Source organism: Mauremys mutica, chromosome 2, assembly GCF_020497125.1.
Source record: "Mauremys mutica isolate MM-2020 ecotype Southern chromosome 2, ASM2049712v1, whole genome shotgun sequence".
Taxonomy (NCBI): domain Eukaryota; kingdom Metazoa; phylum Chordata; order Testudines; family Geoemydidae; genus Mauremys; species Mauremys mutica.
The window spans coordinates 268,096,010-268,120,168 of record NC_059073.1 but is presented as its reverse complement, the minus strand read 5'-3'; the positions used below and the strand labels follow the sequence as shown (position 1 = coordinate 268,120,168).

The 24,159-nt window shown below is 38.9% G+C and overlaps 1 protein-coding gene across 10 annotated transcripts in view; it reads left to right on the top strand.

The window, feature by feature from the left end:
- Positions 1 to 24,159, top strand: part of PARD3 (par-3 family cell polarity regulator) — a 648,875-nt gene that overhangs the window by 348,800 nt on the left and 275,916 nt on the right. For all 10 annotated transcript variants that reach the window (XM_045004634.1, XM_045004629.1, XM_045004631.1 and 7 more), the window contains 2 exons: positions 13,895 to 13,986; positions 18,533 to 18,616. In XM_045004634.1, coding sequence (XP_044860569.1) covers positions 13,895 to 13,986; positions 18,533 to 18,616 — 176 coding nt within the window. The remainder of the gene's footprint in view (positions 1 to 13,894; positions 13,987 to 18,532; positions 18,617 to 24,159) is intronic.

Below are 24,159 nucleotides of genomic sequence, written 5' to 3'. Positions count from 1 at the left end.
GTGCTATTCTGTTTGTGAAAAGGTATCACAATTTGGCCCTTAGTGATTAATATATTTTACAATATATTACCATGGCAGTTCAAATTTACTTACACTTTATAGCTAACATTGCTTTGGAAAGCAGTGAAGGAGCTGCATATTAATCTTTCTGTTATTTCTTCCCTTAACTCACCCCATTGCAGATTTGCTGAGTATTTTAGAGCTGTTCAGAGTCTCTCATTTTGCAGTGTTCTGTCTTCACTGGTGGGCAAAGATTATTAGAAAGTCTATCAAGTGTGTGTTTCTTTTGACACAAACACTTTAGGCCAGTGTGCATCTGAATCTTACTGCGTTTTTTGTTGTAGCTCTTTGGCAAGCTGCCACGTTAAGGTCAGTGTTAAAGCCCCATCTGTTAGAGAGATGTCAGCAACAATAGCTAACCTGAGATTGGTTCTGCCACATGAGATCCGCAAGGCAACCCCATGGAGCTGATTACATGACTTTACTATGCAATAGCATTTGGTAAAAGTACAGGCAGATCACATTCAGTGGGTATGTCTACACTGCGGGATTATTCCGATTTTACAGAAATCGATTTTTGGAAACAGATTGTATAAAGTCAAGTGCACGTGGCCGCACTAAGCACATTAATTCGGCGGTGTGCATCCATGTACGGAGGCTAGCATCGACTTCCGGAGCGTTGCACTGTGGGTAGCTATCTCATAGTTCCCGCAGTCTGTTCTGGGTTGAGATCCCAATGCCTGATGGGGCCAGAAATTTGTCGCGAGTGGCTATGGGTAAATGTCGTCAGTCAATCCTCCCTCCGTGAAAGCAACGGCAGACAGTCATTTCACGCCCTTTTCCCTGGATTGCCCGGGCAGACGCCATAGCACGGCAACCATGGAGCCCGTTCAGCCTTTTTTCACTGTCACCATATGTCTACTGGATGCTGCTGACAGATGCGATACTGCAGTGCTACACAGCAGCATCCTCTTGCTTTTGCAAGTAGCAAAGACGGTTACTAGCCATACTGTACTGTCTGCTGCTTTGCAAGTTGACAAAGACGGTTACCAGTCATACTATACCGTCTCCTGCTGTCATGGGTGCTCCTGGCTGGCCTCGGTGAGGTCGGTCAGGGGTGCCTGGACAAAAATGGGAATGACTCCCCAGGTCATTTTCTTCTTTAAGTTTTGTCTAATGGAGAGTCAGTCCTGCCTAGAATATCAGGCAAGCCTACTAAAGAACCAGAGAGCCCCAGACATCCCGCAGAAATGATGAGCTGCATGCAATTCTAGGGGGTGTCCCTGCAACAACCCCACCCATTGCTTCCCTCTTACCCTACCCCTCCTGGGCTACCGTGGCAGTTATCCCGCCATTTGTGTGATTGAAGTAATAAAGAATGCATGAATAAGAAACAACACTGACTTTATTGCCTCTGCAAGCAGGGATCAAAGGGGGGAGGGGAGGGTGGTTGGTTTACAGCAAAGTAGAGTGAACCACCATTCTGCACTTGCTCAGCCTATAGCTGAAAATGGGAATCTGTGACAAGCACTAGGATAGAAGCACAGGCAGGACTGAATCTCCATTTGTATGTGGGCCTTTGGTTGACACTGGTAAAATACAAAATGTCCCAGGATATGTATGTTGGGGGACAGTTCTAAATGGCAGCTTAATTTTTTTATTTGCAGCAAAATGTAGAGGTCTAAGTATCTGATTGTGAGCCCTGGTAGCAAGGGGTAGCGTGACCGTGCGGTGCTGCTGACTGGGAGAGCAGCCTGAGGCAGAAGCCTCCAGCTGCCATGATATTCCAGACAGGACTGGAATCTCCATTAGACAAAACTTAAAGAAGAGAATGATCTGGAGTCATTCCCATGTTTGCCCAGGTGCCCTCGGCCGACCTCACCGATGCCAGCCAGGTGCACCCACGGGATGATGATGACTGATACCAGTCCTACTGTACCGTCTGTCGTCCACAAGGGAAGGGAAGGGGATGCTGCTGTGTAGCGCTGCAGCACCGCGTCTGCCAGCAGCATCCAGTAGACATATGGTGACACTGAAAAAAGGCGAGAGAGGATTTTTTTCCCCTTTGCTTTCGGAGGAGAGAGGGGGGGAGAGACGACTTATATCCTGAACCACCTGCGACAATGTTTTTGACCCTTCAGGCTTTGGGAGCTCAGCCAAGAATTCAAATGGTTTTCGGAGAGTGCGGGAACTGTGGGATAGCTACAGTCGTCAGTTTCCCCTCCCTCCATGAGCGTCCATTTGATTCTTTGGCTTTCTAGTACGCTTGTCTCAGCTCCTTAAGTTTCACACAGCACTGTGTTGAGTCCATATTGTGGCCTCTGTCCATCATGGCCTTGGAGATTTTTTTCAAATGTTTTGGCATTTCATCTTTTGGAATGGAATTCTGATAGAACAGATTCATCTCTCCATACAGAGTTCAGATTCAGTATCTCCTGTACAGTCCATGCTGGAGGTCTTTTTTGATTCTGGGACTGCATGGTTACCTGTGCTGATCAGCTCTCCACACTGGCCAAACAGGAAATAAAATTAAGTTCACGGGGCTTTTCCTGTCTACCTGGCCAGTGCATCCGAGTTCAGATTGCTGTCCAGAGCGGTCACAATGGTGCACTGTGGGATAGCTCCCGGAGGCCAATACCGTCGAATTGCAGCCACACTAACCCTAATTTGAAATGGCAATGTCGATTTCAGCGCTACTCCCCTTGCCGGGGAGGAGAACAGAAATTGATTTTAAGGGCCCTTTATATCGAAGTAAAGGGCTTCGTTGTGTGGACGGGTGCAGGGTTAATTCAGTTTAAAGCTGCTAAATTCGACATAAACTCGTAGTGTAAGCCAGGCCAGTGTGTCTATTCTGCAAGGTCTGTTAATGAGCTGAGAAGTCCAGCTGTTTCTAGTTACTTGGGATATCTCCAAGTCTTTTGTCATGTATTCCAGGCTGTGTATATGTAGGTTTCTTTTGTGTTATATGTAGTTAAAACGAAGATTTTTTTTCCCCCTTGGCTTGTTCTTTTGGAGCAGGTTTTTATGAGTTGATTTTCATTTTACTAAGGCTGTGCTGCATTTTCTGGTTGTTAAGTTTCTGAATGTGATGTGAAGAAGATCTCACTTCACTATTGTCTTTCTCACATATACAGAGGTATGTGTGAAACACTCACAGCTAAGACAATGGGAAATTACCTGTACGTTTGTCCTTTGAAAGGATCACACTGAATAAGTCCCAAAACACCTAGATACTGCTCTTTCCTTTAAGAACTCTCTTTTGTCCTGAGGTGAGAGGATAAACCTCAGAGCCTACAAAACTCTCCAGAAATTGCATTTTTAATAGTTCACCATAAAAAAACATAAAGTTTCTTTCCACATGTTTTTAGTGAATACTTACTTTTTCATTATAAAGCTCTTTTTTTACCTTTCTTAATTTAAAAAACAAACAAGCCAGTAAATTAACAACATGTTTTTTCTCAGAGGAAATCTTTTGTCTTAAGTAGTAGAACTGGCAACACAGGCACAAATCAAATTCTCAAATTCAAAAATATCTGGTGTAACCTGCCAAACTTGAATCTTTGGTACAGTAGAACCTCAGAGTTACAAACTCACCAGTCAACCATATACCTCATTTGGAACAGGAAGTATGCAATCAGGCAGCAGCAGAGAATACCAAAAACAAACAAACAAACAAAAAAGAAGCAAGTACAGTACTGTGGTTAAATGTAAAAAATAAAGGGAAAGCAGCATTTTTCTGCTGCGTAGTAAAGTTTCAAAGCTGTATTAAGTCAATGTGCAGTTGTAAACTTTTGAAAGAACAACCATACTCTTTTGTTCAGAGTTATGAACAACCTCCATTCCCCAGGTGTTCATAACTCTGACGTTCTACTGTATTTATTTCTACTCTGAGGTTCTACTGGAATTTAGTGACAACCACAGTACTATTCAGTACTGTATATTCAAACCCTCTTTCTCAGTGACTGCTGCGTCGAGGGGTAGCAGATAATGTGCCTGAGCAATACTTACTTGAATAGTGTCATTGAAGTCAGTATGGCTAAATGTGTGATGAGGCGTTACACAACATAAAGATTACAGAATAGGTCCACAGTGATTACCAGTGAAATGTCATAAATTGTGACCTTCAGGATACTGGGATTCTAGTATATATGATCAGAGGACAAATATCAGTCTAGATTGTGCCATTCAGTCACAGTTTGGTCTTCCTCCTGGAGCTTTCAGGCATGTAGAGACTTTATACCTGCTGCAACAGCCCTTTCTGGGATGCAATTTATTTCCCACTGTGGAAGGTGACAAGTAAAAAGTAAAGTGAGATTAGTGAAGGAGATAGACTAACAAAAATCATGATTATTGACTGGTTTTTTTCGGGGGGGGGAGGGTTTGGTGGCGGGAGTGTGAGGGGTTTTAATTTAGAGTCTCTTTGGTTTCTTATTTTCTGCCCATCACCAATGACACCGGTGTGTCTGATATGGATTGCAAAAAAGCACCTTTCTAATTGTGAAAGAGAATTTGTATTTTTTGTTTTGTTTCTGTGTTTATTCAAGAACTTCCATTTTTCATGTTATCTTTGTAACCGTTCACATTTAATTGAAAATTGTTCTTCTCTGGAGATTCAGCAGTTAATCAGGAAGTGAGAACATTAGCATGAAAGCCTGATGCTAGTGTACTTGTGCTAGTTAAGATACTGGAAACGGGTCTGTAAAGACCTGTTTCCCACCAAACCTGATCATAAAGAAAAAGAAGCTACTTCATGTTGCAGGGGTCCAGACAAACATTTATAAAACACTGCTAGGAATTTAATAGCCAATACAGTGTATCTCTCCTGTTGTAAGCAAAATAATCATTACGTTTAAGCACAACAGCACAAAATAGGGGAAGAAGGATTAGAGTAATAGGGTTATTTTAATAATGGAAACAAAATGTTTGCTTTGTGTTTACCAGCTGAAATACAACTTGCTTCTGTGCAGTATTTTAAGAATTATTTTAATGACAGTCTGTTCTCCTCTACATTGAAATCTGTTAGTAGAACACTTCACCTTCTGTTAAGAACCGTGACGTGGAATACTCGTGTTTTATATCCTTTATACTACTTCATTTGATTATATTACAAGAACGGATGCCATAAAAATAAGTTTGAGTTTTTCCAATATGTTGAAATCAGTATATCGAAAAGGTTATTTTTTTATATATGCATATGGTGGATGGATCCGTCATGCATTAATATTATGGTTATTGGTACTGTATTATAGATGGGACTGCACCCTCCATCCCAGGACTACAGGGCAGAAGCTGGACTTTGTCTGTAATAACTGCTCCCTGATGCCCTGGGGCCATGCACTGGAACTGTGATCAAGGAGTCTCTCTCTCCTGTGTGCTCAATATTTATTACACGGGGAAAAAAAAGAAAGAACATCAAGTTCAAAGTCACACACTCAAAAGTTAGGAAATGCCTGAGTTAAGTTTGCCTGTGCATCCTTAATTCAGCATCCTAGAACATATGCATTATAGTAGTATTTAATTACATCATCACTAGGTTTGTCGATTAATCTCATGCGATTAACTGAAAAAAATTAATCGTGATTAAAAAAATTAATCATGATTCATCACAGTTTTAATCGCACTGTTAAACAATAGACTACCAATTGAAATGTATTAAATATTATTGGATGTTTTTCTACGTTCAAATATATTGATTTTAATTACAACACAATACAAAGTTTATATTATTTTTATTACAAATATTTGCACTGTAAAAATGATAAAAGAAATAGTATTTTTCAATTCACCTAATACAACTACTGTAGTGCAATCACTTTAGTTTGAAAGTGCAGCTTACAAATGTAGATTTTTTTTGTTACGTAACGGTGCTCATAAACAAAACTATGTAAAACTTTTGAGCCTACAAGTCCACTCAGTCCTACTTTTTGTGCAGCCAATTGCTTAAATGAGTTTATTTACATTTATTGGAGCTCATGCTGCCTGCTTCTTATTTACAATTTACAACAACAACAACAAAACCAAAAAAACCACACCTGTCTGGGAATTTGTCCTCCTTTGAACTGGGGGTTGGACTAGATGATCTCCTGAGGTCCCTTCCAACCGTGATATTCTATGATATGAATGTCAGCAGATGTTCGCCTGGCAGTTAAGGTATTTACATACCAGATATGCCAAACATTCATATGCAGTTTCATGTTTTGGCCACCATTCCAGAGGACATGCGTTTATGCTGATTACACTCGTTAAAAATTAATGCATTAATTAAATTTATGACTGAACACCTTGGGGAAGAATTGTATGACTCCTGCTCTGTTTTACAGCATTCTGCCATATATTTCATGTTATAGCAGTCTCAGATGACCCAGCACATGTTCATTTTAAGAATGCTTTCACTGCAGATTTGGCAAAACACAAAGAAGGAACCAATGTGTGATTTCTAAAGATAGCTACAGCACTCAACCCAAGGTTTAAGAACCTGAAGTGCCTTCCAATATCTGAGAGGGATGAGGCGTGGAACATGCTTTCAGAAGTCTTAAAAGTGTAACACTCTGATGTGGAAACCACCTGAACCTGAACCACCAAAAAAGGAAATCAACCTTCTGCTGGTGGCATCTGACTAATGATGATGAAAATGAAAATGCATCAGTCTCCACTGCTTTGGACTGTTGTTGAGCAGAATCTGTCATCAGCATGGATGCATGTCCTCTGGAATGGTGGTCGAAGCATGAAGGGACATATGAATCTTTACCACATCTGGCACATAAATATCTTGCGATGCCGGCTACAACAGTGCCATGCAAACACCTCTTCTCACTTTCAAGTGACATTGTAAACAAGAAGCAGGCAGCATTATCTCCTGCAAATATAAACAGACTTGTTTGTCTGAACGATTGGCTGAACAAGAAGTAGGACTCAATGGACTTTAGGGTCTAAAGTTTTACATTGTTTTGTTTCTGAATGCAGTTACTTTTTGTACATAATTCTACATTTGTAAGTTCAACTTTCATGATAAAGAGATTGCACTACAGTACTTGTATGAGGTGAATTGAAAAATACTATTTCTTTTGTTTTTAACAGTGCAAATATTTGTAATAATAAATATAAAGTGAGCACTGTACACTTTGTATTCTGTTGTAATTGAAATCAATATATTTAAAAATGTAGAAAACACCCAAAATATATAAATAAATGGTATTCTATTAGTGTTTAACAGCACAATTAATCATGATTAATTTTTTTAATCGCTTGACAGCCCTAATCATCACATACTATTTTTTCATAGGACCTCTGCATGGGTGGTGCTCCTTTAATGAATAGCTCTTCAGTATTTTTTCTCCTTGTTCAATCTGTGGCATCATGCCTTATTTACTGCACACTATTCAAATTTGCTCTGAAGACAGAATTATTAATTTTCTCATGGTCTTTTCTGTGATGCTCCTCCCTATAGCATCTGAGTGCTTCACAAACTTTAATGAATTTGTTTTCATAACATAGGGTAGCCAGAGTGCCCAGTGTTCGACTGTAAAGTCTGTTGGAAAAGGGGACCTGACAGTGTCCGGTCACAGCAGGTGCCAGAGGTGGGGAGGCACTGGATCATCACCTGTGCCCACTCCTACTCAGCCAGGTCAGCCTCCTACCTGTGTCAGGCAGCTGTAGCTCCCTCCCGACCTGGACAGGGACGGGGAGAGAGGAAGAGCAGCGAGCAATGGGGGCAGGGCTTGAGGGGCAGAGGTGGGGCCTCGGGGGAAGAGGCGAGGTGGAGGATGTTCTGACACTCCTGCTGGAGTTTTTAAATATTACAAAGTTTGCAACACCCCACCGCAATAAGAGGAGGGAGGTGGTAGTATCTCCGTTTCACACACTGGTAACTGAGGCACAGAGATATTAAGATAAAAAGTACCCACCAATTAGGGTGCTCAGAGATGCCTAGGACCTGATTTCTCAGAGTGAGCATTATACCACACTTTATATGTTTGAAGTACAACTCCCATTGACTTCAGGTGCAGCTGTGGGGGCTCAGCATTTCTGCATCTTAGACCCCTGGTTTAAGTGACTTGAGTAACATCAGATGGCAGAGGCAGGGATAGAATACACTTCTTCAGGGCAGCATTCTACAATCTTAACCAAGAGACCATCCTTTTTCATCCTGCAGTCCCCTGCCTTGTTCATTACTCTCATCAACTTCTGCAACAAATGAAGCAGGGGTCCTGTAGATCACTGCCTCCTTTAGTACACAACCCTGATGCATCCCCATGTGCATTGAATGAGGCAAGTGTTCCACGGAAACAATAGAATGTGATCATGTAATTAAAGACTGTTTCATTAAGTATAAGCACAAAGGGTCTGAATTAAGGTTGCACAGGCAATCTTAATTCTGGTATTTCCTGACTTTTGAGTGCTTGACTTTGTAACTTCATTGTTCTTTTAATATAATTTTTGTGTGTGTAACAATTACTTAAGCTGTGTGAATAGAGTTATTGAAATATTTTACCATGGAGTTTCAGTGACTGGATCCCTTCTTGTAGTCATCCGTTAAGAAGCACCAGAATTTAAAATGCCCAGTTTGGTCAATTTAGCTGATTTTCAGTGTTTGAGTACTTAGTTTTATTATATAATTTAGTACAATAATGATAGAGAAATAATTACTTTTCTGAAAAAGTGCTTTGTTTCCATATTTAGGGGCTTGATTCATGAGTGCAGATATATAAACACATGCTTTGAAAGAATCTGCTATTGCCTACATATGCACAACTTGTTAATTGATTTCACACAATTAAGAGTAATTGCACATCATGTATCTGAAAGCAGTACAGGCTGTCCAGTTAACTCTGAGTCACAAATTTTACATTTTTTGTGACCCAGTTAAAAAAATTTATTACTGTCGCTGCGCAAAGTTTTTACCATATTGTTTCTTAATTACACTGGAATGCTTATTCTTTTGATGTAGCATACAGGTGTTATATGTATAATATTTTACCAGTGCTACTAAATAGAAGGTTTGTCTTGCACTTTGTACAAATATGCTTCTGGGTTTCTGTAACTTTGTTGACCCATTAAATGTAATGTGCCTTCTCCTTAGTTTACCTCAGTAATTGCACGTACAGGTGGATTTTGCCTTTCAGGAAGAAAACTACTTTCCAAATAAAGAAATAATTGCTTGATGCAGAGATTTTCATAGCTATTTACATTGCTTAGTACATCAGAATTTCAAGTTACATGCTTCTGCAGGTGTCCAATTTACTCTACATTTCGTTCCATGTAAATCAAAATCTGTGTTATATTGGAAGGAAAAGAGTTCCTGATTACTGCAGTATTAATTAAAAAAAAATTTTTTTTAAGGACGCATCTGTTGATTATGGCATTGTGATTGTAGTGCTGTAGCTAGCACTGAGAATACACTTTCAGTCTAAGCACCTATATCAGATGATAACTTTTTTATTAAAAAAAATAACCATTCTATTCTCCATGAGTTATCCAAGTTCTTTTTCTTGATATTTTTGTGTGTGAAAAACTCTTTTGTTTCAAATGTACAAACTTCTCGTGTACATAGTGTTCACTAAGGAATGTCCCCTTTCCATGTGTGAAGTAGAAATGAGAGAATGAAGGTGTGTTTCAAAGACCTGTATTGTGCATGTTGAGCATATTGTCTTTCATTGATGATGATGAAGGTTACAGAGAACCATAAATATTCATAGACTCATAGAACTTAAGATCAGAAGGGACCATTATGATCATCTAGTCTGACCTCCCGCAAGATGCAGGCCACAAAAGCTGACCCACCCACTCCTGAAATAATTCTCTCCCTTGACTCAGCTGTTGAAGTCCCCAAATCCTGATTTAAAGACTTCAAGTAGCAGATAATCCTCCAGCAAGCGACCCCTGCCCCATGTTGCGAAGGAAGGCGAAAAACCTCCAGGGCCACTGCCAATCTACCCTGGAGGAAAATTCCTTCCCGACCCCAAATATGGCGATCAGCTGAACCCCGAGCATGCGGGCAAGACTCTCCAGCCAGACACTCAGGAAAAAGACTTTCAATATCCCAACATTGACCCTCGGTACTAATTACCAGTGGTGGCACGTTATTGACCTATTGACTAAATCACGTTATCCTATCAAACCATTCCCTCCATAAACTTATCAAGCTTAATCTTAAAGCCAGAGAGGTCCTTCGCCCCCACTGTTTCCCTCGGTAGGTTGTTCCAGAATTTCACTCCTCTGATGGTTAGAAACCTTCGTCTAATTTCAAGCCTAAACTTCCCGACTGCCAATTTATATCCATTTGTTCTCGTGTCCACATTAGTACTGAGCTGAAATAATTCCTCTCCCTCCCTGGTATTTATCCCTCTGATATATTTAAAGAGAGCAATCATAGCTCCTCTCAACCTTCTTTTGGTTAAGGAAAACAAACCGAGCTCCTCAAGTCTCCTTTCATACAACAGGCTTTCCATTCCTCGGATCATTCTAGTGGCCCTTCTTTGTACCCGTTCCAGTTTGAATTCGTCCTTCTTAAACATGGGAGACCAAAACTGCACACACTACTCCAAATGAGGTCTCACCAACGCCTTGTATAACGGGACTAGCACCTCCTTATCTCCACTAGAAATACCTTGCCTAATGCATCCCAAGACCGCATTAGCTTTTTTAACGGCCACATCACATTGCCGACTCATAGTCATCCTGCGATCAACCAGGACTCCGAGGTCCTTCTCCTCTTCCGTTACTTCCAACTGGTGTGTCCCCAGCTTGTAACTAAAATTCCTATTAGTCATCCCTAAATGCAAAACCTTACACTTCTCACTATTGAATTTCATCCTATTACTAATACTCCAGTTTACAAGGTCATCCAAATCTCCCTGGAGAATATCCCGATCCTTCTCCAAATTGGCAATACCTCCCAACTTCGTGTCATCTGCAAACTTTATCAGCCCATGGCTGTTTATAAACCAGATAAAGGTAGAGTGTTTGCCTAGAAAACTTCCAATGTAAGATCCCCACTTCTAGAAACACTGAAGCATGTATATAGCTTTATCCTTGTGAAAAGTACCAGTGACTGTAACAGGACTCCTCATGTGAGTAAAGTTGTGTGGGATTCAGTTGGGTGGATTGAGATCTAAATGAATAAAAAACAATACATGATCTGACAAACCACAAGGAGGGGCTGAGAGAGAAGGACAAGGTAGATAATAACACTAAGGCCTGGTCTACACTAAGAAGGGGGTTCGAATTAGGGAACGCAAATTCAGCTTCGTGAATAGCGTAGCTGAATTCGAAGTACCCTAATTCCAACAACTCACCCGTCCACACGCGGCGGGGTTGAACTCCGCGGCTCCCCCGTCGACTCCGCCAACTCCTTCTGCCGAGGTGGAGTACCGGAGTCGACCGCGGCGCTTCCGGAGTTCGAACTATCGCGTCTAGATCAGACGCGATAGTTCGAACTCCAAAAAGTCGAACTCTCCGCGTCGAACCGGCAGGTAAGTGTAGACGTACCCTAAGATCACATGTGGTTATCTCTATTTTGGTCAGTGATGCTTGCATCTTAAATGTTCCCTTACTTACTGGATTTATTTAGAGTAAGGATTGATAATTAGATCACATAAAAATTTACTACCTTGCACAGCTCCAGATATACATAAGCATCACCAAGAGCCACACAAAGTGAAATAAAAGGAGCTGACTTGGAGTGTGTGACTCCACATACCTGTGCAGAGTGCATGTCTGTGCATGCCTGAAATTCAAAGAGATGATTCCTACAGTAACTGACTCTGCTGCACTGCAGACATACATTAGACTTTAATTTTAACACCATATGCTATGACACTATATATGCAAATCTGGGGAGGAGATACTGTTTTTGTGAGGAACAAATCTGAATGTCCTGTTTTTTGCATGTTTAAAGCAACTCTGCATTCAACAATGTATACATTTTTTGTACACCACCTGTAATTGTAAATAATGTCTACGATACTTAAGTATTATTTTCAGTTGTACAAAATTGACCATATTTTGATGCATAGTTGCAGCTTTCATTAAGACCAATAAATCTGAAAACAGGTAAAAATTGTTACTGCATATTTGTGACTTACATTGTAGTTATCCTTTACAATTGATTTATAAACAACTTTTTCTGTATAGAAAATATCTGCTTTGGAGTTTTTGTTTACGTTCATAAAGCAGTTCTAGGCAGGTTCAAGATGCTGGTTAACCTTTTAAATGTGGCCCGGTGCTAAAAAGAGATAGATGACTAAGAAGTGCATATTAGAGCCTCTCAAAACATGGGATCATCAATCTTCAAGTAGCTTGGCTTCAAACAGTGCCCTGCTATCCAGGATGCACAAAGCATACCTACGACTCAGAGAAGCTCAGTGCATCCAGCCTCTGATTTTTGCAGACTCTCAGAGGAAATGTCAATTGGACATTACTGAATGCCTCTGCCTTGCTTTAATCTCTCTTCAATAATTTAATATATTGTCTGACTCTGTGTGCTGAACTCATAACCCATCACTTATCATTTTGCTGATTGATGCCTCTGCCAATGGAATCTAAATCTGTGCTTTGAATTGTACTGATTATAATATAATACTTCTTTTTGGTCACATGGATAATTAAAAGCATAAATTTCTGTTGAATCACATAGTTATAAAAATGCTTGTGATTCTCTTTTCCTAATGGAAGTCCTTTAATTACATTGGTCTAAATTTGGAAGTACTCTATTCCCAATTCTGACATTAAAAATTATAGGCACAGTGAATAATATATGTATTTTTAATTTGCACTTCCGGAAAGTAAAATCAATCAATTAACATTAGAGCTTTTTTTCATTCTTTGAAGCCATAAATACCTCTCAATTCTGTTAATGAAGTTCTGTGGTAAACAATATATAAAAGTCTCTGTATTTTGTTCAGGAATAATGCATTGTTATGTGAGATACACTGGCATTAGTAATTCCATTATTTCAGTAATTGAAACGCACTTGCAAAAAAAATCTAGCTATAATTTAATGACTAAGAGCCAGATCCTGCAGACTCTTACTCAGGAAAAGAATCCATACTGATTTCAATGGGATTAAGTATGTATAAAAGAGTTTGCAAGACTGGGATGCAAACACTGCACCGATTTAAACCTTATTTCATTTAGTGAAGTCACATGAGGCATAAATTGGTCCAACATTTGGCGACCCATAAATATTTTAAAGGGACTCTGTCAAATTAAAACATCATATTTCTGTGATATTATTTTACCTATGATTATTACATGGTATGGTTTAGATTGCCACAAATCTGAAAGAGATTTTATATATAGGTGTATTTCCCCAGTTCTTTTTGGTTTGATCACTTAGTACATTTGACAGCACTTTTAGGATAATCACTTTTCACTGTTTCCGCTGTATAATTAGTTCGTTTCCCCTTATGTTTATGGGAGCTTTTCAGAAAGCAACCTTGGAGAGAATAACTGGGAAAGAAATTCAGAAGCAGATGTAGTACCTGATAGGACTTTTATCTTATTTTTTTTAAATTAACTAGCATTCAAGTTCAATGCATCTCTTTATTTAAGTCCTTTAGTAAGCTATCTAATGACCGGGCTAAATTCATTAGTCAACAAATTGAAGAGCAATACCTCTTTATTTAAAGCATTTATGTTGTGTAACATTTTAAAACCTTATTTACCTTAATATAGATTTTCTTCCATGTCATTTTATACATACTGTTAAACTCTAGCAGTGCATTATGATAACAATTCTCTAGATAAATGTTACAGAAGAGCCACAGTGACGAAGTCACTGTGTTGTAATGTTAAACAAGACTTTCAATCTTTGAAGTATATATTTCCATCTTGGATATAATAATTGTAATTTAAAAATTGGAATATTAAAGGAGAACATCTTCTTTACTTCCAGGATGAAGATGGGACAGAGGAGGACAACAGCAGAGTTGAACCAGTTGGACATGCAGACAGTGGTTTGGAGGGCACTGCCACTTTTTCCTTAGAGTAAGTTACTGCTACAATTGCATCATTTTTTAACAGTAAGATTTAGAGTAGTAAAGAGCTCTTACTATCACAAGATTGATAATGTCAATAAATAAAACAAAACGTGTAACATGCATTTCATTTTGATTGCAACTCTGCATAACACAGGTACACCTCTACCTCGATATAATGCGACTCAATATAACACGAATTCAGATATAACGCGGTAAAGCAGTGCTTGGGGGGGGAGGGGGAGCGGGGGTGCGCACTCCAGTGGATCAAAGCAAGTTCGATATAATGCGGTTTCACCTATAACGCGGTAAGATTTTTTGGCTCCCGAGGACAGCGTTATATTAAGGTAGAGATGTACTTGCTTTTGCCCTTTGCACTGTGGGCATCTTTTAGCCCCAGTGTTAAAAGGTCCTGACTAGTGATTCAGCAGCAGAGTGATGGAGCATTTTCAGAACTATTACCATAGTATGGTTGGGTGGGTATATTTTTCTATCTCCACAGAAGATGCTTAACCATAGGGCATTTTAGGGTTTGGTGCTAATGATGGGGGAAGCAATGGGCCCAACTGGCTCTCCCAAAATATTGGCAGGTGAGAGTTTGGGTATTAAAGGCCCTTCCACAAATGCAGTAAACAAGTCCACAGGAAAGGAACAGTTTTGCAGAGGAGGACTACCCAGACAAAACAGAACTCCACACCGGTGATGAGCCTAACCTGAAACTCCCCTTCACACTAGAAAAGATTCAGTGACTGATGGTTTTATGATGAAACCTGAAATCAAGGGAGTTTTGCCCTTTGAGTTTCATTATAAAGACCTGACCCAGACCTGGCTGGGAAACAGTACATTATACTCTGAGTATTTTAAAATTAATTCTTTTGTTTGTAGAGCTGCTGATTTTATAGGGATTAAAAAGAGTGAGTTAAATATTATAAGAAGTGCATTAATATGCATTAAACAATAGTGTGTTTCATAGCCTATTTGCAAAATACTTTATGAAGTATTATGAATTCAAAATACTATTTGCTGATAACAGTATATACACATTTTGTATCAAATTTAATGCTGCTTGTTTCTATTTTTAAACTGATTTTTGTACCACCATCTTATTCTTTATTTTTTTCTTTTTTTCTTTCCTTTTTTTAAACACCACCTCTCCTGTATGCTTAGAGACCAGCTCAGCAAAACACATCAATTAAAAATTGTAGTGGGAGCTTTCTTAGTGCTTGTGCACATGGTGCAGCAGTGCATACTGCAGGGGTGTGATTTCTAAAGTGCACCAACATGTTGGGCACTAACTGGCCAATGGAGATCCTGTTGGTGTTTGCTAAAAGTTCTCCAGTGGACTTCAGTGTAGGATTGTTTCAAATTGTTAGAGCATGCTAGGAAACTTCTAGTGCTCACCAGCAGAGTCTACACAGGTCAGCTAGTGCGCAACACGTTGGCGCACTTTACAAATCAACCCCCATATAGTGTGCATTGCCACACTGTGTAGACAAGCCCTTACTACCATTTGAGTGCTTTGCACTTTCATGTGGAAATCTCTGGGTTAGGAGTAAAATGAAATGTGATATGGAGTAGGTACCATGAAAGCCTCTGTGGGTGTGTCTACACTACAAAGAAAAACCCATGGCATCGAGTCTCAGAGCCTGAGTCAGTTGGCTCAGGCTTGTGCGGCTTGGGCTGCAGGGCAAAAAATAGCGGAGTAGATGTTCCTGCTCAAGCTGGAGCCTGGGCTCTGAAACCTGGTGATGGGGAAGGGTCTTGGAGCTTGGGAATGTCTAGTCTGCTGTTTATAGCCCTGAAGCGTATGCTCCGCAAGCCTGAGTCAATTGACCCAGGCTCTGAGACTCAGTGCCTCGGGTTTTAATTTGCAGTAAAGATGTACCATTAGAATGCATTGATTAGGCAAGGGCAAATTTTCCTTTACTTTTCCATGTCCATTTTATGGGGCTCAGGATCTGGAAGTTTTGGCTGAGTTTGCAGAAGAATGGCAGTTGTGGGAGCAGAAGCTATGAATAAACCTGAATAGATTGTGGAAAAATGGATGCCTTCTATGGTTTAAGCAGTTGAACAAGTCAAACAGAATCTGGGCTTGGTTATGGAAACTGTCTTGTCCTCTGTATCCATAGTATAGCACGTCCCTTACAAAAGTTCTAGTTATATTACATGGATTGCCATTCTTATGTTCCTCTCTGCCCTCAGAATTGAGAACAAAGCAAAACATTCCTTAGAACAGAAAGATATACAACATCCTTTTTGGGTAGTAAAAGGCAACACTTGCAACACTTTCTGGATTTAGTTGAATTTAGTTGATTCTTGGAAGACCTTGTGCACAGCTCATGTGCTGTGGGAATCAAACAATGTTATGATGCATGAAGATTGGGACAGCAAATAATACTCAATATTACAATGCTCTTAAGTAAATCAGTGGTTTACCATCATCTGGAGAATTGATCAGTTCTTGGTCATCCTATCTCAAAGAAGTCATAGCGGTAATAGAAGGGCAGTGGAAATGAACATAGGCATGGAGACATTTCCATAGAGTAAATTGGAAAGATGGGAACAATGTGGTTTAGAGAAAGGGACATGAGATAAAGCTATACAAAACAAATATGGTAGAAAGGTGGGTACATCTACTCTTTTTCATTATATAAGAAGAAAGGTGGATTCAATTACAGCCAAAGGCAGCAAATTCAAATCAGATAAAGGAAATATTTTTTTTATGCAATACATAATTAACCTGTGGAATTCTTTGTCACATGATATCATAGAAACATTAATTTAGTAGGATTTAAAAAAAAGATTGGACATTTACATAGATTATGAGGACACTTACATATAATTTATGTAGGATTTTAAAAAAATGTGGAAGAGACATAAAGCAATCGCTAGCTGACAGATGTAGGAAGAGAAAAATCCCTTAAGGGTGGGTTACTCCATCATGTCCATTTTGGGGTTTCTCGAACCTTCCTCTGAATGATAAAATGGTGTCATTCGGTATGTCAGTGATGGGCCTGATCCAGTGCCCATTGAAATCAATGGAAAGTCCCCTTGTGACATCCATAGGTCATTGCACCTGGCCATATGTATCTGTACTGACTGTAGGTCAAATCTTATTTGTCCTTACTCAAGAGTCAAGCCAACTGTCAAATGTACTGTCTATAGTACCAGAGAATATGAAAAATGTATGGTACTAGAGGCCAACAAAAACCACAAGTTCAGATTTGGGTTCAGAGCTTTTGTTCTTAAAGTTCTGGAGTGTTTAGATGTGGGGTCTTGACCGATTATTAGTCTATCTGTGGCTTGTAATGTTTTATGGCTTTTGGCTCCCAAACCAAACATCCCCAAAATGTGTGGGCATTCTGAACTAAGGACATTTGCTTCAAGCTTACTTCTGATACCTTCAGAAATCTTTTCTTGAGCTTTTTGGACCTTTGACTTATTTGATTTTCTCTTTCCAAAGCAAAAAGTAAAACCCAGAACTAGTTCTGCATGATTGCATGGCATATTAAACATTTGCTTTGAAAAGGCAGAAATATAGATCTATAAATATGCATAGCAAACAGAAATAATTGTAGTAAACTCACTACAGTAGAACCTCCAAGTTACGAACACCTCGGGAATGTAGGTTGTTTGTAACTGAACAAAATGTTTTGGTTATTCTTTCAAAAGTTACCACTGAACATTGACTTAATGCAGCTTTGAAACTTTACTATGCGGAAGAAAAATGCTGCTTTTAACCATATTGATTTAAATGAAACAAGCACAGAAACAGTTTCCTTATCTTGTTGCATCTTTTTTTTAATCGTTTCCTTTATTTTGTTAGTACTTTACGTTTAACACAGTAATGTGATGTATTTGCTTTTTTGTTTTTATCTCTGCTGCTGATTGTGTACTTCCAGTTTCAAATGAGCTGTGGCTGACTGGTCACTTCATAACTCTGGTGTTCATAACTCTGAGGTTTTACTGTAGGCAAATTGTGGGAACACAAAACATCAAATTATGGTAGTGTGTTCCAAAACTGAAGGAGGTTTACCATTTAAAACTTACAGTCCTCGTTAAATAGTTTAAGCATTATCTTAAACTAACATTAAAGACTAGAGCAGGCTTTCATTGGGATAGCTGAAGGAAGTATGATAGGGTCAGTAACAGCCTTTATAGTTTTTGAGAAAAATTGATCCATATTTGACACACAAATTGAAAGAAATAAAAAATCCTCCACTTGCCTGTAGACAAGACAGCTTAATTTAACAAAAAGCCCCAAACCAAACAATATAAATATAAAATTGTGCCATTGTGCAGTCTGTAATTCATGTAGCTGATTAAGGTTACCAAAAGGGTTCACTTTTCATTTGAGTTATTAATGGAATTGTTTTTGATGATTGATCTCCTTTCATGCCATCAGACTAATATTCAGGTATGTAGTATTTCAGCATTGCTTTCATCACCATTGCTTAAGTTCTGGAATATCTTTGTTTTGTGCATGTGTATGTATGGGGGTTTTTGGTTCATTTACGGTACATGTTCATGTTCCCTCATTCATCATTGTCTCACAGTGATATGGTAAAGCTCGTAGAAGTCTCCAATGACGGCGGGCCTTTGGGAATCCATGTAGTGCCTTTCAGTGCCCGAGGCGGAAGGTAATGTATTGTGTAAGATTTTAATTGAATCATAACTTGCTGTGTTTTCTCTTGGTTATGCTTACTCTTGTATAGGTGCCTGTAGGTTCTATTTGAAATAACGCATGTTTTTTTTTCAAGAGGAAGTTTTACTGACTTAAAATAATTGAAACATTCTGCCACCCTTACTCATTCTGTACGTAGTACGAAGGCAGTACATTAGGGGAAGAAAGATGGCAGAATCTGTCCCTTAATTTATAATGGAAATTGTATTGTGACCTGATGGAAACTTGAATTGCAAAGATATTAATTATTTCCTTCAGACCCTCATCAAGTTATTTTTCCCCTTTAATTCAGTATAGTATTTGTGCATCATTTCCCTCCTATTTACCAAAGTAGCAGCATTATAAACCAGAGAATTCTACATCTATGTGCATTTTATAAGCAAGATTGAAAGAAAAAGAATTGCAGTATTTGTAATATTAAATAGTGCCCACTGTGTTGAAAGGAAAACAAGAAAGGCATACAGTATGGGGTTTTGAGGTGTTGGAGAAAGGCATGTATTCTCCACAACTATCTTAAATTTCATTATGTGACAAAAGGCAAAAATTCCTTAAGACTTAAGTTCCAGAAAAATGAATGCAGTGCAGGTGATTTACATTAAAATAACTTTCAGGATTACATTAGTAAACAGAACACTCCATTTATAGTGTTTGCTTTGCCGAAGTAGAATTTTAGTATTTAGGATCCTTAATCGAAACATTGATGTATTCTCAGGAAAATTTCATTACTTTTGTACCAATCATTATTCACTGTGGGGGATTTAAAGCTTGTGGGCATACTGAAAAGTAGACAATCCATCAAGAATATAAGTAGGATTTTATTTTGGGGAGGAAGAGATTACCTTTATCTTTAAGTGTAATTGCATTCACTGTTTCTGCTTTTTTTTGGTGAAAAGGGACCAAACGTAAATTTAAAAAAGTGTAATCTTAGATTACGCAATGAAAGGATATTATGTTCTTACAAGTCTGCGTATCCATCAGCAATTGTAGTTTAAATTGATTAGAATCAAGTGTCACTTACTGTGTATCAGATATTTATATCAAGTGCTTTTCACACGATATACATTTTTTTCTACAGCAGGATGAGGAATATCATTTTAAAAACTCTTTTTTTCTGATTATTATTTTAACCTTTATGCTTCAGTAGCTATACTGACATGTAGTACTGTGACAAAACTAATAATTTGTTGAGCTGAAGGCAACTTTCCCTGAGGATTTCAGGAGGTAAGAGCAAACTGCCATAATATGGTGACTCTTTCTTCCCATGAGTGACCTGACCCTATCTTCAGTGAGTTCAGTCAGCAGATATGAGAGTGGTAATGTTTTAATCACAACCTCATAAATAAAGACAGGAGGTAATGGCATGCTATGATTTTTGCATATTTATATAGGCCATGGACCGTGCTGGAAGAGATGGGAGGGTCAGATCAGAATTGTTGGCTATCTCTTAATCAGGGTGATATTTAGTTTAATAAAGCTGTGTGGGGTTGTTTTTTTTAAATAATCTCTCAGAACACATGTACTCTGTCTTCTGGCATCTGTCAATCAGTTCTTTTCATGTAACCAACCCTCACGGAAAAAGTAGGGATTAGATCAACAGTCCTTGTAGGAATAATAGGGTTTTTATAAAAATTACTCTTGAAAACCTACCACATCTAACGAATCAGTAAAAAGGATGTAATTCAGTGATACATTTTGTAACATGGTTAAAAAATGTAGAGATTTTTCTGTTAAGTTCTATAGGAATTTTCCACTCAGGAAGTCAGTGGAACTGTAATAGAAGTATCGGTTGAAAAGGCCGTGAGTTTAATTCTTGATTTGTGCCTGCTAAAATACAGGTGACCATATTTATTAACTTGGATAAGCTATTGAATAGGTGCTCTCCAAGGGTATTGCTAATGAAAAATTATATTTTTAGTTTTGGTTATTCAACTTACTAACTTTTTGATCATCTTTAATCATTAATACTATACTAGGGGAGCCCCAAAATTCTGTCTTGTACACTGAGGTGTATGGGAGATATTTTACCTGTAAAAATGAGTTTTATATTGTATTTTTTGTCACTTCATATTGAAATAATATAATTTCTTTTTGATGTAAAAAAATTCAGCCATTCCTGCAAGCACTTACTCATAGTAGGTCTTTTCCATCAGTGGAATTACTTCAATGAGTAGAACTTGATAAGGGGTTGCAAGCTCTTAATATGGTTGTCAAGAATAAGAAGTAAAGTTTAAACTGTTTATATGTACATAATGACTGTATAAAGTAGATTTAATTTTTAAGAGCACCAGGTATGTTGTGAAGCATCAAAGGCACGGCATACAGTGTATTTTTCAGCTATTTCTCCTCCAGGAATTTTTGTTGTCTTAATCAAAGCAAATGTCCACAAAGCGTGCCACACTTTTTGAACTTGAACTTTAATAATTGGAAAAGAGTTGGGGATAAAGTTATGGATCAAACTCATTGACATATATTGAAACTGACCAGGTTGTGTTTAATAATCCCCTCCAATGACACATAGTACCAATAATTCTAGTTTGAGTTTCAGGAAAGTCTCAACCCATAATTCCTTGCATCTAAATTAGAACATGATAGCCAAAGTTTTCCCAATCCCCAGCTTCTTATGAATTGCCTTATTTCCCTTTGCAGTCTGTCTGCACTTTGAATTTTCCAGTTACTTAATGCTGCAGTCCCTCTTGGGCCCCAAAGTCTTTATAATCTCTAAATGCAAATGTAAGAATATGCTAGTGGTGATTTTCACAGGTTGCTGACCTCTGTCTTGTCTTCTTTCTCAGTCTACTTATGCTTAAGCTATTAAAACCCCAACATTTAAACTGCTAAAGAGAGAATGTACTAAAACCCAAATCCTTCTCAGTTAACAAAAGCCATATAAAACTTACAATAAATATATGAACTTAACACATTGCAAAAAAATTACATTTTGATTTATCCAAAGCAAAACTACTATGCAGTGACATTTAGTTATGTATTATGTACCTTACTGTTACCTTAGTATGTGAATGAATTTATCCTCAGAACACTCCTGTAAGGTAGCTAAATATTATCATCTCCATTGTAAAAGTGAAAAATTGAAGCATTGAATGATTAATTGACTTGAAGAAGGTCACATAAGAAGTCACTGGGCCAAAATTCTTTGAATTCCAGACTAATGCTTTAGCCATAACACCAGTAGAACCACAACTCATACAAACATACTTGTTCAGTGGGGAGTTTTGGAGAAGTTCTTTTTTAAAAACACATGTCTTTAGAATAATTGAGAAGTTACTTGTAACGTAGTCAGTATAGTCTTCATTGCTGTCACCTTCAAATTACATTGTACTTCTGTCGTACAATAGAGCTAAGATGTGGTTTGGAAATCTTTTGAAAAGCTCACCCTGTTGTATGGAATAACCAATATAGCATTTACTTTACCATGTTGTGATGGTCAGCTTTTGTGTTGTTCATAATAGTTCTATAAAGTATACATAAATCAAGTCAGACCACTATACTGAGAAAAATTAATAGTTTTAGCTCTGAAGGGGACATGATCTCCTTAAAAAACATCCACTCAAACTGGACTAGATGCACTTTCAATGACACTTACCTATGTCTCCATTGAGAGCTGAAATGTTACATCGTAAAAGACATGTTTGTATGCATGTGGTTTTTTTTAACAGAAGTGGCAAAGATGAATGGCAGGGAGCGCAGGAACAGTCTATTGATTAATTTTCAAAGGAGGCCATGCTAGGTATTATTCAGTAAAACAAACAAACAGCTAATGACCACTCAGAAACCAGTTAGACATTCCGTTTGTCACTGACATAGTCAAGGTTTGCAGTGTGAAGGACACTGTGCTCCATCTATCACTAATGCCTGTGTGTTATATCTGATAGGAATGGATGATCTTAAGTGACGTGCTGCCTGCAATAGCTAAGACCCTTATAACAAGCGGGGTCAATTTGAACATTCATGTGCTACTCAAGGAAATATTGCAAATCTCTAATGTGCAGTTCTGCTTACTGAGGACTTGTCTACTCCTAAAAGGCTGCAGTGACATAGCTGCACTACTGTACCTGCGCCACTGTAGCACTTAAGTGAAGGCACTACCTATGCCGACAGGAGGGCTCCTCTCATTGGGATAGGTAATCCACCTCCCTGACAGGTGGTAGCTAGATCAATGGGAGAATTCTCCCATCGACTCATGCTGTTTTCAGCGGCTATTAGGTAGGTTTAACTGCGTTGCTCAAGGGTGTGGATTTTTCACACTTCTGAATTGCCAAAGTTATATCAGCTTTATTTCCTAGTGTAGATCAGGCCAGAGAGAAGTTTTGCTGTGTGTGTTCAGGTTGGGCTCAGCAAATGGACATTTCAAAAACATATATTTGGGTTTTTAGTGGCTGCCTATCTGGTGGTTTTGTTTATTAGTAGGAGAATAAGGCCTGGAGCAGCAGAGCACTGCTGTTCTTTGAGTGGTTGCACGTGTATATTTTACTCAGATTTTTACACCCTCAGTGCTAGAGTCAGAGTTTTCTGCAGCAGTACAATTTGGGGTGGCATGTGTGCCCTACCTCTCCTCATGGCCCCTCTTGAGGCTACATAAGGGCAGTGCTGCCTTGAGCCCCCTCAGTTCCTTTTCACTGTCCCTGTACTGAGTCAGAGCTTGCCAGGATTTTTTTCTTCTTCTTAGTTAGCTAGTTTAGCTTCCTACATTATCTGGAAATAGAAGTTAATATCCATTAAATTTTATTTTATTTTTACTTCAAAGTTCATTTTTAATAGTTTGTTTCAGTGCTCTGCATACAGCATTAGCAGATTATAAGTACTGTCTGTCATGTGGGGTGTCTACCCCGAATAGTGACCCACATACATTTACCTCAGTGAGGGGCAAATTAAGGAGAGGTGCAGTATCTGCTGCTCTTTCTAGAAAAGATAGGCGATTTCCAGAGACCTGTGCCTCAAACACTACCTCATGGTGCATGCCTCAGCCCTGGGGCTCTCAAGTGAGTGCCCTAGTTAAGCACATGCAGTTTGCAAGTGGGTGTGGTTGTCTCTGAAAGAGAAAGAGGAGTCAGTCTTCTTCTCCAGGGCTTTCCCAAAGGGCTTGTCTACACTGGCAAGTTTCTGCGCAGTGAAGCAGCTTTTTGCGCTTAAACTGCAGATATCAAGCCACTTAGTGCGCAGAAACTCCTCATTTGCAGCGGTGCAAAAAAAACCCCAACTTGACAAGAGTCATAAGGCTATTTGCGCAGAGGCTCCAGCGCTCTATTGCCAGTGTAGACACTTAATTGCTTACTACGCTGTAATGGGCCTCCGGAGCTGTCCCATAATGCCTCTGCTCATTGTTTTGAACTCGGCTGCCCTGGAGACATGCACCCCTCCCCTTTCAAAGCATCATTTCTGACAGCCATTCTGTGCTATGCTGATATGTTCCGGGACACAAAGAAAACTATTAATGTGGAATGCTTGTGCTGTTGAATAGAGAGGTGCATGTGTGTGTGAGAA